At 35.5% G+C, this 16,223-nt stretch overlaps 1 protein-coding gene across 1 annotated transcript in view; it reads left to right on the plus strand.

Annotated features, from left to right (window-relative positions):
• The window catches only part of LOC150085266 (coiled-coil domain-containing protein 112-like), a 98,077-nt gene that overhangs the window by 35,235 nt on the left and 46,619 nt on the right, over nucleotides 1-16,223 (plus strand). The window contains exons 6-7 of the mRNA XM_090374506.1: nucleotides 3,923-4,097; nucleotides 11,041-11,127. Of these exons, the coding sequence (XP_090230632.1) occupies nucleotides 3,923-4,097; nucleotides 11,041-11,127 (262 nt within the window). The remainder of the gene's footprint in view (nucleotides 1-3,922; nucleotides 4,098-11,040; nucleotides 11,128-16,223) is intronic.

Consider the following 16,223-nt stretch of genomic DNA (forward strand, 5'->3'; position numbering starts at 1 on the left):
GACTGAAAGTGGAAATGGACATCGTTGAGATTAGAATTGAGACCACGTATATTTGTGAAATGAATTAGGAAGTGCTTGGGAGGTTTAGATCTTTTTGCAGATAAGCTTGCTCTATTAGTTTGACAATTCGTGGTGTATTCAATAGTAAGAAAAACTGGGTGGGACATGCTGTATGAAGTAATGAAATTTTTGAATATGGCATACACATGGTAAGAATATACCCAGATCCTTGACATAACATGGCCTTGACAATGCTCCCCGCATAAATACTACTCGGGCTCCCTCCAATCACTATCTGGCAGAGTAGAGGTAGCAAGATTATACACTAGCTGATTTGGAAACCTCCTAGAGAGTTACCAATAGGTTTGGTCCGGTGTACTAACTAGCGGCCGGCCTGGGAACACCATTTTAGAGCTGTACCCTCGAAATGTAAGGAATATTGGATCTCGCCACGATGTTCATCATAACCTCAAAAGTCATCAATCATACTGCATGATGGAAGAGATAGGGAAGGGTTGACCGGATCATATGCCTCTACTAATGCTAAAATGCTATTTCATTATTTCCTTATTTGACTTTCACCGCGATTTTAATACCACTTCTCTTATTTTGGCAAGAATGTACATTTCAAGTACATACACATAAGAACACAATTAAGAAATTGTAGATTTTTATTTCTAATTTAAACACAGTTCACGATTTACACTAATGTACACAACATTTATTTTTAAATGCTAATTCTCTAAAACACTTGTTCACCACCGACTCTCTGAAACACATAACACTTTTTGAAATATGAAAATGCTTGCTTGGTAACTCACTCATTTGTATATGCCGGTAAAGAAGTTTCTAGAATGCTCACAATGTTTCCAGAGAACTCTGTTGAAAGTTTTAGAACCTTCCAGAACCATCCTGACCTTTCTTCTGGCATAACAATATTCTAGAATGTTGTAGAATGCTCTAGAAATCTCCTAAATGTTCTATAAAAAATAAATAAATAGATAAAATACTTGGAAAAGATGATTAAACCAACTACAGGTCTTGGTTTTCGGTCATTAAACTATGATATTTTAAAACGCAAGTTGAGAACTTTTTAAGTACATATCTGAGTTTTTGAACATATTTCCTATGAGAAGCTGTCAGAATTATTTCAGGGAGGAAATTAATGCTGACAAGTGTTATTAAGAACAGATACATCATATATGCATAGTTATACTCATTATATGGTTCTGCTAAAACTGTTAAGACAAATAATAATTGATACATGCTGTGTTTTTTAATTTTGTAATTTTTTTACTTCCATAATATTTACTTTCATTTGTCATTATCCTCATCTTCCAGATATGTCCTTGTGGGTGTAAAGGTCACTTTGATAGTAGAAATCAGTCCTACTGCCTTTTGTTTACTACTTTCCTTGATGCCGTCCTATTTTGTGTTGAATATTTAACCCTAGCCCGTAAGCCCTCTTTCTTCTAATGCTTGGTTGACAACATCAATCTCTCTCTCTCTCTCTCTCTCGAACTGCCTTTGTGACTATTACCATTCATATTTACATATTTACTTTGGATATCTGTCTGATCTCCACTCCTGTTCTTTTTACATGCCCATACCATCTGTCTAATCTCTTCTCCTGTCTTTCTACATGCTCATGTCATCTTAAGCTTGCTTCACTTACCCTTGACTGGTTATTTGTTACTCCATAATTTTTTTTCACTTCCCCATTTTTAATGTGGTTTTGTCTGCTTCCATCTGTTAATTCCTAGTATTTTTCTTAAGATTCTCATCTTTAAAGATGAGAATCTTAAGAAAAATAGAATCTTCCAGAATTTGTCAAAAAAAGGAACTTTTGACAAATTCCTTTATTTCTAACTGCCTCTTAGTTCCACATGAGAGGCTTAAAACTTATAAATAGCTAATTTTGTCTTTTGGCCAATTTCTCTTTTGCTCTTACAGAATTTGTTTATCTGGCTTTCTGTCAAATCCTGCTTTATTTATTCTGTTGTTTATTTCTATATGTAATTTTTTAAGTTCATTTAAACACTGTTCCAAGTTACATAAATTACTAACATTTCCAGTGTTTTTTTTAGTTTACACTCTAAATTTTCCTCACCTCTCTGAGTAATCTGTTTTTTACACTGAAATTCGATAGTGACTTGCATTCTTTTGTTAAATGGTCCATGAAAATTAAAAAAGGAAGTGGTGATAGGTGCAGCCCAGCTTCATAGTAAGTTTAATAACTTTCTAATCTTTTCTTCTGTTCTCATTGCATATTTGCTGTTTTTATACAGACATTTTATTTTCCTTAAAAGATTATCTTAAAAGGTTAACTAATTTTCATGTCAAATTCAATGCAATCATCATTAATTTAATCAGACAATTTTAAATATCTTGAAAACTACTATTTAATAGCAAAATACCATTCATGTATAATGATGATCCAATTTTTAAATTTCCTGCACTAAATTTTGTCAATAACTTATATTCTTCTATTAAATGGTCCATAAAAATTAAAAAAGGAAGTGGTAATAATATGCAACCCTGCTTCACACCAAGTTTAACTTTAAACTGTTTTCCCTGCTTCTTTCAGTCCTCACTGCAGATTTTCCATTTTTATACAGACTTTTTTTATTACTCTTAAAATATTATATGTGATTATCTTCCATATTTCTATAAAATTTGAAAGAGTAGGTTTCTGGCAATTTTGTCATATGCTTTTACAAGAACAACACATCCTAAATACAGATACTGTTATTTCATCTGTGCATGTTTCATCAATTTAGCTTAAAATTTGGCTGTTCTTCTTCAAGATTGCAAGCAATACTTCTAGCCCTCTTCTCTGAGATACTTGTTTTGATTTTATCTAGTACACTAAGGAGTGAAACTACTCAATAATTTCCACATTAAACTTCATTTCCCTTTTTATATATTGGTACAATTAATGCCTTGCCCAGTCTTCTGGAACGTGTCCTTCGGAAAATGCCTTTGGATCATGAGATACCATTTTCCTACTATGACGTTATTTTCTCTCCAGCTTTCATTATTTCAAGTCTGATTTCATCTACATCTGCTTGCTGCCTTTCATACTTGATATTTTCTATGACATTTCTACTTCAGCTATATATATACATCATCAGAAATTGACTTCATGTTTTCCCTCTTCGTCAAATGATGTCTTCAGTTTCTTCATTCAATATATCATCAATATTTACTCTATACTTATAATATATCCTTTTGTTTTGTTTTAGCTTTACCTTTATATTTGATTTTTGTTTTTCTTCTTTTTTGGAGATTTTTAAATAAATATCAAAATATTTTTCCACCTTCCTTACACTTCCCAAGGATTTTTTTGTGTATCTGTTTTGCACATATCATAGCAATCACATTTTTATTATATTCCAATAAGGAAGGAATTATTTATATTTTTTATTTACATTCCAACACACACACACACACACACACACACACATACACCTCTTTTGCATCTTCCCTTAAAGTTCTCTTGATTTCTGCCATTTTGACATGGCCAAGTGATCAGTGTAGAATTATAGTAGTACATGCATTTGACATTGGTTATGGTTGGTTTTCAAATCTACTTAACTACAAAATATGGTTAATGATAAATTCTTGTAAAATGACTCATTGTAAACTCATCTGATTTATGTGGTGTTCATGTCAGAATATAAACAGAATTTTGTTTTTTAAGTCTTGTTAATATGACTTAAAACAGAACAGATAGTCTAGAACAGAAGTTTCTTTTGTCATCCCAACAATCAAAACATTCACAGAGCTATAAATAACAAACACTTTTCATCTTTTGGACTACCATAAAATTAATTTTAAAAAATAATTTCAGTATAACTGATATAGTGATTTTTTTGAAAATTTTTTATTACTTGTTTAATGTGGATATATTGTTTTTTAGCTTAAAGATTTTATCAAAAGAAGAAGTAGAATTAACTGAAGAACTACAGAAAATGGCACATTGGTTTGATTCATGGAATTATCTTATAACAACAGACAAAGTGCAATCATCTGAGAATAGCAATCAGCATATTAAAAAAAACAGAAATCTTCCTGATGAAGTTCTTGAATTTGAAGTATATTTTTGAATTCCTTTTAATCTGAAGACCTTTCCTCTCTGTCTTTATACTGTGAAACTATTTTTACATATTTTGCTTTATGATGAAAAACCTTTATTTATTATATATGTACTGAATATATAAAAATGGAACAAGTTGGGTGCAGTAGAGTTGAATATCTCAGTAACAGTTGGTCCTAGATCTAAAATTCTCCAGACAGCTACAGAGAGCCTGCACTTGAGAATGCAATGTTTGCAGATTTTAACCACTGGGGAGAGGATACCATTACCTCGCAGTATTTAAATCATCTAATGCTCAACGTAATTACCTTTGTATCCACAGAGGATAGGAGATGCTCTCTGTGGCAGAATAGAAAAGCATCTGCCACAATGAAAGCATCCATCCCTTTGGAAAGGTTTCTATTTGAATTTCATCAATAAGGCAGGAACATGTTAAAGCCATTTCAAGCTGAGTTGAGTTAGTTGGCCTTCTGTCTTAAATTATTTTAACATAAGTCAACACCACCTATGTGAAGATTACACAATGCATCCTTTTAATGCACTGCAGCCATAGTATCATCAAGGGGCAACCCAAATTGCTGCTTGACCATCACCGTGTCTGTTTCCAGTTCTTATGTTTTTCGATTTTTTCAGTAAAAACTTGAAGGATAGATTAACTATGAAGCCACACAGCATTCACAATTTCATGTAGTGATTTCCCACAATGACACAAACCTTACAGTTCAGTACAATATTGTTGCTGGTAAGAGTTAAGTGGGCCTCGCCCACGCATGGAAATATCTGCAAGCAAGTGATTATTTTCCTCTGGTTGTGGAGAAAGTTGGCTTTTTTTCTTATCTGTAGTAGCCTCTTAAGGGTAGTATGGTAGATCTTAGCAATTGCTCTCATTGACAGTTGCAGGTGTCTTTCACTTGACACAGGTTTTGCCTATTTCCTGAGACATACTCATGAGATTATGAGGAGTGTGATCTATAATGAATGCTGTGCAGGTACCACTTCATCACTGAAAGCAGTCTTGGCATTGATGCACTGTGTGTAATATTTTCATAACCTTAGTTCTTTGCTTTCCTGTTTGTGTTGTTATTGAGTAACTGTTTGGTAGTTCATATGTAAAGTAAGTAGTGGTAGCTGTCTTTCTTTCTCCTACCTCTTCATCTGTAATTATTTTCCCATCTCATTATAAAGGTAATATTGTTGCTCTCTATCCCTCCTATTCATTACTAATCCATATATCTTTTTTCCATTATTAACATTCTGCAGATCTTGCAATCAACTCTCCAACCATTTCTTTGTCTCTTCATTAACTATTCTCATTGCATCCATTTTTGCATCTTTACAGTTTTTCTCTGACTTGTCCATTGGGTTTTTTACATCCCTTTCTAAAGGCACTATTCTTCATCAGAGTAGCCTTCTTTGCTCTCTCCTTGCACTGCTTATCCTCTCACAGACTTCATCTGCAGTGGCAACCAATCCAAGTGTGATTTCAGAATTATTTTTTGCATCATAGTATCCAATCAAATTGGTCAGACAAGGTTGTACCTTAACAAATCCATGCTGTTAGTGCAGTATAATTGCATTTCTGTCTAGATGGTTGTACATTGCTACTTTAACCAGTGACTTCAATATTCACCCTGGAACAGAGGTTAAGCTAACAGGTCTGTATTTACTCATGTCATCTTTTGAACCCCCATTGTGAATTAGGGGGGTTCAAAAAGTGTCTACAGTCCATAGGATCCTCCACAATCACATGTCTACAGTCCATAGGATCCTCCCCGAATCTGAGGGTGCTCTCATAATTATGGTTAAGGGTTTGCTTACCTCCCTTGTTGTTGTTTTTGGTTTTTTTAGGAGCATTAGCAACTAAGGCCATATTGCTCCGGAATATGCGGTGGTCATTCCTTGACCTTTCCGCATCCTCCATATTTGGTGGTGACGGGCTCGAACCCCGGTCTAATCAAGAAGCGTGTGGTACGCACTGCTGCTCCTTCCCACCTGGCTACGGAGGCGCCCGCTTACCTCCCTTGCCGCCTGTCTTAATATAATTGGATTGATCCCATACTCCCCAGGCACCTTTTTTATGTTAAGCTTCAACTGTTCTCTTCCACTTTCCTCCTCTCAGTTATCACAAAATTATTTAGCTCCTGTAGAGTTTGATAAACATTTCTAGCATTCCCTTCCCTAAAGAATTGAGCAGGATCATCAACAGTTAACTATCAGTATCAAGTGGACCAATGCAATTCATCTCCTTCCTTCTAGTGTTTATATAAGTAAAGAAGTCTGCTGTTTTCTTTGCATTCTTTTCCAAAGAATTCTCATAATCTGTTTTTGCTTCCTTAACCTCCTATGTGCTTCATTACAGACTAACTTATATCTACCATACCATAGATTTTCTGTGTTTCTGGTGATTTATATACATCCCATGCATTTTTCTTCTCTGTCACAAGTCTCATCAGCTCATCTGACATCCATTTAGGTCTAAGTCTTGAAGCCTTGAACGGTATTTCTTAGTTGGTATGGAAAGCCTAGTGGCCTCTATGATTACTTTTTCTGAATGCTTCCCATTTAGAATTTGCTGTTGGTAACATTATCAGTTGGTCCCACTGTATAGAATTTAAAAACTCTCTGAGACCACTGTAGTCACTCTTATGAAAGCAAAAGCCTTTCCCTTTACTCTTAACAGTAGTTATGAATTTAAGTACTATCAATACTGTGTGTGAATTTAAGTACATCAATACTGTGATCACTGCCACCCAGTAGGTTTTTACCTACAAATTCTTAATGCATGAAGAATCTCTGCTGACAATCAGATCAAGAATATTGTTTTCTCTTGTTGCTTCTCTAACATGCTGCTGTAGAAAACAGTCATCCAATAAATTCACAGTCTTGCTTAGTGTGTGAGTGACCAACCCACATGTTTCAGTCAGTGTCTGGAAACTTAAAATCTCCCATTATAAGACATTCTAATTTACTGGCCCATTCTGTTTCTTTGTACGGTTCTTATATTAATTACAGTCATTAGGTCGATAGCACACTTTTACTCTCATTTTTATTTACCTAGTACTTATGTCACAATGAACTGACTCAACATTACACTGATTACCCATGTTGATTGGATGCGCTGCCTTAGATTTAATATGCTTCTTAACTAAGAGCATAACCCCTCACCCCCTCCTATCCTGTCCATCTGTCTGTCCTTTCTGTGTATACTGTACTCCCCATGTTCAAATTCTCCATCTATTATTTCTGAGTCATGCCATGCCTTCAATATCCCTATCAACAGTGGTGAGCTATAGTGGGCTCATGAGAGCCCATTGTTCAGACGATCATTTATTTTACAAATGAAATCCTGAATGCAATTATTGAGTATCCAGAGCCGAAACTACGGTGGGGTGAGTGGGACCCCATGCCCAGCATTTTAATGGCACAGTTGATTGGTTATGTATTTTAAAATTGCTTCATTTTTGATTTAATTACAGTCGGACCGCTGTTTAACGAACTTCTTTATAGCGAATTTTTTTGATTACCCTTGGTAATTACATTTAAAACAGTGTCCATTTAACGAAGAAAATTTCCATGTAATGAATGGATTAGGAGAGACAACTTTGTATACATTGTTCTCACCTCTGGCCTTTAGAGTGCGAATTAAGGGTGAAACGGTTTCACAATGTTAGTGGTGTCCATAAAACCTATGCAGTCACATGTCGTGCTAGTCAATATGCTTTCCATAGTCAGTCAAAGGATTAAGAAGATTCTCGACATGGATTATATCCTCTGGTCAACCTGTGTTGTGGTTCCGCTTTACTCCGACAAACGGATATATGTTTTTCGGAGAAGAGAGTGATCCATGCTTTCCAGTAGATTTCTCTTGTCTATGTTTACATGGTCACAGTAGCTGAATATCCGTGCGATTCCGATATTTTGCACTGTATTCAAAAAACTAGTGAGAGTAGCAACATAGGGGGGTAGATTGAGGCAACTAAGATATTATATAAACTTTACGAAGATGAAATGTTGGCAGATTTTGAAACTTTGTTGAGCTTTTCACTGTATAGAAAATATTCTAAAATATAATGGCATACAGGCGATAATTAAAAAAAAAAAACTGTATCACCAATCTCCAAAAAACTAGTGCGAATTAAGGATGATTGCTGAAGAACTTGATGTGGAAACTATAAAGATCTGTCATGTGTTCAGGCCACGATGAGCAGCTTCTAGCTTGTGGATGGCAATTTTGGGTTGGAGGAATTATCCCGCTTTGTGCAAACATTTTGAATCAGAAGTTAAATATTCCGGATTATTAAATCGACTTTTAAATTTGGAATTTCTTAACCATTTAGCACTAATGATTGACATCCTGCAGGAGCTCTCTTACTTTTCAGAAGCTTTACAGAATCGCAGTGGTAAAAGCATATAAATTAATTATTCAAACTATCAGTGCTATTGCTAATTTGAAAAATTCTGAAAGAAATTATGAAGCTAAAATTGAGAGCATGTTGAAGTGGAAAGAATTTGAAGGAATCAAAATCTAAAGTAAAAAAATTACCTTGTGACAAGTTATTAAATGCATTTTTTTTCCAACATTGACCTGTACTTGTTGAGTAAATCTGCAGATCTCTTACTCTTAATGTCATTAATGCTAGCATGTACAACACTATCACATTTTGTGCCCTTAAAAGATGATATCTGCTGTAAAACAGCTTTTGTTTCTGACAGACATACCCTGGTATTTTGCACTGACATGTCTGTGCCAATTATAATGAATGGAGCTATTGATTCCTTGGATGATGGGAAACAACTGGTAAAAAGGGTTAGTACAATATACAACCTATACAGGGTGTTTCAGTTAAATGTTTCAGAACTTCTAAGAGGGGTAGGTACATCCTGACAACTCGAAATCATATAGCAATGTGGGGTCGGAAATGCTTTCCTGAAGCGGTGTTGTACACAGAAGCACCATAAAAAGAAAAGAGACCGTAAGTGTGAAATCGTTTTAATAATACATGAAAAGAAGCAAAAGGTACATGGATTAAAGTAAGTGTTCGAAGTTTCTTCCACGGGCTACAATGCACGCCTCACATCTCCGACGCATGGACATCCGAACATTCTGGAATACTCCAGGCGAATTTTGAATTTCTTGAACAAGAACGCCAAGTTAGTAGGATGGATGATTACACGAACGCAGAGTTAGCCGATAGGCATTTGGCGTACGGGGCTGCAAATTGTAGTGGGCCAGCCGCACAGCGTTTGTACGTGGAACGATATCCGACGAGGCGTATTCCCAGTCATAATTTCTTTGCAAGACTGCACCAGAGGTTAGCTGAGAGAGATTCATTTGAAAGAGCTAACAGGGACAGGGTAAGAACAGCACAGACTCCAGCCGTCGAACAGAATGTGCTGCAGCATGTACAGGGGAATTCAAGAACGAGTACACGAAGTCTAGCAAACGCAGTCGGGGTTTCCCATTGCAGCGTCTGGAGGATTCTCCGAGAACAAGACATGCATCCGTTTCACGTGCAGCGTGTCCAGACACAGCAACCGGAGGATTAGGCACCTCGTATTGCTTTCGCACAGTGGTACCTTGGAAAATGTGCTACAAATCCCCTTTTTCCTGCTGAAGTGTTGTTTTCCGATGAGGCATCCTTCACAAGGGAAGGAATTTTCAACACGCATAACGACCATATCTGGGCGGTCGAGAACCCGCATGCAATACGACATCGTGCAGCACAGATTCGATTTTCGGTCAATGTATGGGCCGGTATTATGGGAGATCACCTCATCGGACCTTACCTGTTATCGTGTCGTCTAACCGGCCCTATCTACTTGATCTTTCTGCAGCAAGTATTGCCACAACTTTTGAGAGATGAACAGATTTCTGCATCGACGCAACAGACAATGTGGTTCCAACACGATGGAGCCCCTGCCCATTATAGCGGAGATGTTCGTAACTACCTGGATGTCACATTTGGTCAACAGTGGATCGGACGTGGTGGTCCCGTGCGTTGGCCTGCTCGGTCACCCGACCTATCATGTCTTGATTTTTATTTCTGGGGTCATATGAAATCGCTAGTTTATGACACCCCTGTTGACAATGCTGAGGAGCTGGTTGCAAGAATCGCAGTAGCTGCCGAAGAAATTCGAAATTCGCCTGGAGTATTCCAGAATGTTCGGATGTCCATGCGTCGGAGATGTGAGGCGTGCATTGTAGCCCGTGGAAGAAACTTCGAACACTTACTTTAATCCATGTACCTTTTGCTTCTTTTCATGTATTATTAAAACGATTTCTCACTTACGGTCTCTTTTCTTTATGGTGCTTCTGTGTACAACACCGCTTCAGGAAAGCATTTCCGACCCCACATTGCTATATGATTTCGAGTTGTCAGGATGTACCCTACCCCTCTTAGAAGTTCTGAAACATTTAACTGAAACACCCTGTATATTGTACTAACTCTTAGCCTTTGTTTCAGAAATATGGGAATGAAACTATTTATTCTAATACCTCAGTTCATTTAAACTCCTAAGGATGAAACTTCTATATTTTTCTTTGCTGATGTAGCAGAAAGCCTGCCTTCTTGCATCTTTTCGCCTTTACAAATACTGAATTATTTTGATACCTTTTGAATCTTTTTAATGTGCCTAAACTTTAACTGTATTGTTATGTATCTAAATTTAAATAGGGTTTACATATGCTATATAGATTTGTAAATAAGTGTTCTAGTTCTTTTAGTAATATAATATAATATATATATGTATATATATTATACATACATATATGTATATATATTATACACAAGCACTCACCTGTTGTGCTTTTAATTGGTAAATTTAAATTTTTATTTTTGTTTGTATTTTATATTGTATCCCAGGTTTGTATTTTGAGTCATAAATAGTAAAGAAACTCAAGTTTTATTATATTAAGTTTTTTTTTTTTTTTATATATATAGAATTTTTTATATGAGACTGGTGGACATGAAGGTGGTTGGGACATTAGAGATCACCAGCTTTTTCTATGCTTAAGAAGAAATCACAAGGTAAGAGTTATATTTTTAACTTTTAAATGATGTATTATAATAATCCTGTTTTATGGATTGGGCTGAGGCTAAATTCATTCCATTAAAATGAATTTTCCAGAAAAGTTGAAATTGCAGATTTACCCTGTCTTTTACTGAGCTGTACATGTGATGAGAAATGTGTTAATTTTTTCCCTTTATTAATTAATTAGTACGCATGATATACGATTCTGCAATAATCTAAATCATAGACTTATGACATGTATTTATTTCCAAGTTAAAATCTTTTTTTATCAGTCATTTCACTATATGCTTATTACAATTATATCTGAAATGTTTGATGTCAGAATATTATTTTTATCCAATCACCTGCACAAATTGGGAGGGGGATAGAGAAGTCCAATAAATTTCAGGTTTATCTGGACATTTGCTAAAAGATGATTTTGAATATTTACAAAAAATACCACTGTGCTTTATGTTAAGAAATACATTTTGACCAGTTTATTGAAATAGTAACATTATTAATAGTAACATTTTGGATCCAATTTGGTATCTGTTATCAATCCTACATTAGAAAACATTAGAAAAGAAAAGGTAAAATTAAAGTTTGTTAATTAAAATATAGGAAGTTATTTAACAGATTGTTTATTTAACTACAGGGATTATTTAACAGATTGTTTATTTAACTACAGGGATTATTTAACCTTCAACTGGTTGCATAGGACCTGTAAGGTGACTCACAACAAAAAGTTTTTTTTTTTTTTTTTTTTGTTTGTTTGTTTGTTTGTTTGAAGACTGATGATTGAAAGCTTCTTAAATTATAGGCTTAATTTTACTCAAGTTGCTTTTGAAGTGATATATTTTATAGTTTTCACACAGTAACTTTGAAAGAATCAGACAGATGCCGCATGTCTCTCTCTCTCTCTCTTTTTTTTTCCCAGCTTTCAGTTTTCTCAGGCACGTGGCACCTCAGAGATGACTCTCCTATTTTTTGACTGGGTCTAATGATTGCCATACTAGTTTTCCCATTTCCTAGGGAAAGTGGAATTATTAGTTTAATCTGCTTGCTAGAAGTAACAACAAATTAAATCCTATGTATTAAAAAAAAGTGTTGTCCATGCCGTTCTATTTCAAGGAAATGCACCAGTTACCCCCATCCTTTAAACTGGCCAAACTATTTTCTAAATGAAGCATAGTCTCACCTTGGGAGGAATATTTTAGAGTCTTTCCCAGAATAATTACCTGAAAACATGATCAGAAAAACATGTGAGAACTCTGGAAAGGGTTTCTTCTGTCTATTATTCTTGATATGTGACATATGTGATTCTTGATTTTTATAAAGAGCTTCTGTTTATGATAAATAATAAGTCCAGTTGTTCATTTTTATATATATATATATATCAGCTCACTCCACCCTAGTTCCAGCTCTGATATATATATATCAGAGGTGGAACTAGGGTGGAGTGAGCTCTAGTTCCACCCTAGTTCCACCTCTGATATATATATATCAGAGGTGGAACTAGGGTGGAGTGAGCAGGGTGCAGCCCCATGTGCAGCATTTTAAGGACATATTCGACCAGTTATATATTTTAAAATTGCTTCATTTTTGATTTAATTACAGTCAGACCTGTGTTTAATGAACTTCTCCATAGTGAATTTTTTGAATTCCTTTTGGTAATTGCATTTAAAATTTTCTGTAAAATGAAGAAAATTTCCATATAACGAACAGATTAAGAAACTTAACTTTGTATACTTTGCCTTTAGGCAATTTAAGCAATTAGAAAATGCAAATTAAGGGTTAAAGGGATTACTATTCCACAATGTAAATGGAATGTAGTAGTAGTAGTGGCATGTGATGCAAGAAAGCAAGTGCAGCATCAGCTTATGCAGCATCAGCCAAAAAAAAAATCACACCATTCCTCCCAAATGCCTGTCCAGTTCCTCCTTAAATTTATTTAACCTATCAACTTCTACGACAGATAGAAGTTTGTTCCAGCAATTAACCACCCGCTGGCTAAAGGCAAATTTCTGCACATCTATTCTACATCTGTCTTTTCTTAATTTGAATTTATGCCCCCTTAGGTTCGTAATCTGAACAACTGGAAGGATCCCATCAGAATTCAGCGTGCTCAACCCATTCATAAAAATGTAAAACATATGCAGCCACCTATCCCACATACTGAGAAGTCATGTTAGTCAACTGCTTTCTATAGCCAGTCAAAAGATTAAGGTGTATTCCCGACACAGACAATAGCTTCTGGTCAACTTGTGTTCTTTGTTTAAAATAAAAATAAAAATTTTATTAAAAGAAATACTGCATTATCTTTGTACGTGTTACTTATGATTCCAGAAATTTTTGTGATTTTATGAGAGTGAAAAAAATTATAAATTCGGGATTTATAATTACTTATGGAAAAAAATATCAGGGAGTAACAGTGTTGTACAAATTTCGAAAATAACAGAGAAACTCCAATTACAAACTTCTAAAAAGTATGGTTTGTTTTGTGACATCACACCTCTGAGCTTTTCGGTTTGTCCTCAAGTGCTAACCACTGGAGGAAAAACAAAATTTTTCAAATATCTGTTGATATTTCAACAGATATTTGAAAAATCATGTTTTATCAATTCTGCAGGATGTAAAATCTGTAACCCCTTTACAACTTCTCCATGATACGCATTTAACATGATACGCACAAGTGAGAGAACGGAGTAACAAGTTATGAAGCTTTAAAAATAGGAATGAAGAGAAGGTTTTGAAAAATAATTTTTTTATATGAGTGGAAGATTCCATGGAAGTGTAAACACATTTCACCATAATAACCCACGGAATTCCAGCTGTCGGTATTATCGCAAATTCAATAAGATCGAGTTTACTATCTGTTTAAGATAGTGTGCACTGACAGAAAAGCCCAATAAAAAGGTGACTGTTAATTGTTTTATGGTTGTGACCTCCAGAAATCCGACCGAACCACGTGGTACAGTCAGAGACAATCGTAGGATAATCTCCAGTGCTGCAGTCTCCTGCCCCGATTAAACGGCATGTTGTCCCAATTAAGCGAAATAAACCCTGGCAATTTTCTCGATCAGGTTCTGTTTTTTAATATTTGCCCCAAATAAATGGCTGGCACGATTAACCGGTGGCCCAAATAACTGGAATCCACTGTATATATATACAGAAACTCCCTGACTTACGGAAATTCAACTTTATGGAAGTTTTTGCCGGCCGGCGCAAACTTAAAAAAATCGTGGAAACGTATTTTGCATCCTGTAGGAATAAATGGAGGTATCATGAAAATATTGTAATGTGAACCTAATAACATGTTTTTTTTTTTTTTTAAATTTGTTCCAAGTCCTTGGAAGTTGAAACTTTTGCTATATTACTAAGCTATTTATCTCTCTAAAGGTCATATTTATAATGGAAATTGCACTACCCTTTCATCGTTATCATATGTTCCTGTTATAAGAATCAATTTTGAACGCCTTTGTGATATTTTTCTAAAGCATGTTTCTGGAGGTCACGACCATAAAACAATAAAAACAATTTGCACTTTCCGGTTTATTGGGCTTTCCTGTTAGTGCATCTAATTATAAATGGGTAGTAAACTCGATCTTATTGCATTTGTGATAATACCAATAACTGGAATTGTGTGGGTTTTTACGCTATTATGGTGAAATGTGTTCCCCTTCACTGAAATCTTCAATCATATGAAAAACAAATTTTCAGGAAACTTCTCTTCATTTCTATTTATGTATTACAATGGTGAAGGGAAAGGGACCAACGGAAAGTGCAAGTGGTGGTAGTGCCAGGAATCAAAACAAAATTGATTTAGAAATGAAGATGAAAATGATTAAGAAATATGAAGCAGGAGAAAGTTTGTCATCTATTGCAAGGGAATTAGTTCTCACTGCTTCAACAGTGAATACTATTTTAAAGGACGGTGCGCATATAAAAGAACATGCCAAAGGATCAACGCACTTAAGATCAACAGTGATCACAAAACAGCGTTCAGGTGCTATATCGAAGATGGAACAGCTGTTAATAATATGGATGGAAAATCAGATTCAGAAGTGAGTGCCCCCTGAGTCTAAAGACCATTCAAATAAAAGCAACAAGTATTTATAAAGATATTAAGGATAAGTACGGCAAACCCCAACTCAAGTTTGTGGCAAGCAACGGGTGGTTTAATAGGTTCAAGCATCGCGTTGATTTCCAGAACGTTAAAAGTATGTGGTGAAGTCGCCAGTGCCGATTCTGCAGCTGCAGAGAAATTTTGTGATGTGTTGGAAAAAATTATTGATGAAGGCAACTATTCAATGCAGCAAATTTTTAACATTGACGAGACTGCTCTGTATTGGAAAAAATTCTGGATCAGATCAAACATACATTGCGAAAGAGGAAAATACAATGCCAGGTTTCAAGCTTCAAAAGATAGGGCCACGCTCTTGCTTGGGGCTAATGCAGCGGGAGATTACAGATTAAAACCACTGCTTGTTTACCATTCTGGAAATCCTTGTGCATTTAAGGGCATCAATAAAGCCATCCTACCCGTGCAATTCTGATCGAACCAAACGGGTGGTTTAATAGGTTCAAGCATCGCGTTGATTTCCAGAACGTTAAAGTATGTGGTGAAGTCGCCAGTGCCGATTCTGCAGCTGCAGAGAAATTTTGTGATGTGTTGGAAAAAATTATTGATGAAGGCGACTATTCAATGCAGCAAATTTTTAACATTGACGAGACTGCTCTGTATTGGAAAAAATTCTGGATCAGATCAAACATACATTGCGAAAGAGGAAAATACAATGCCAGGTTTCAAGCTTCAAAAGATAGGGCCACGCTCTTGCTTGGGGCTAATGCAGCGGGAGATTACAGATTAAAACCACTGCTTGTTTACCATTCTGGAAATCCTTGTGCATTTAAGGGCATCAATAAAGCCATCCTACCCGTGCAATTCTGATCGAACCAGAGAGCATGGATAATAATATCTCTTGTTGAGGATTAGTTTAAATGCTGCTTCATTTCCGAGGTTGAAAAATATTGCAAGATGTTCCTTCAAGATTTTGCTTCTATTAGATAATGCTTCTGGTCATCCTACGCATCTAGATGATTTCAGTTCGAG

Source organism: Mastigoproctus giganteus, chromosome 5 (assembly GCF_048544385.1).
Source record: "Mastigoproctus giganteus isolate SK-2022 chromosome 5, ASM4854438v1, whole genome shotgun sequence".
Lineage (NCBI taxonomy): Eukaryota > Metazoa > Arthropoda > Arachnida > Uropygi > Thelyphonidae > Mastigoproctus > Mastigoproctus giganteus.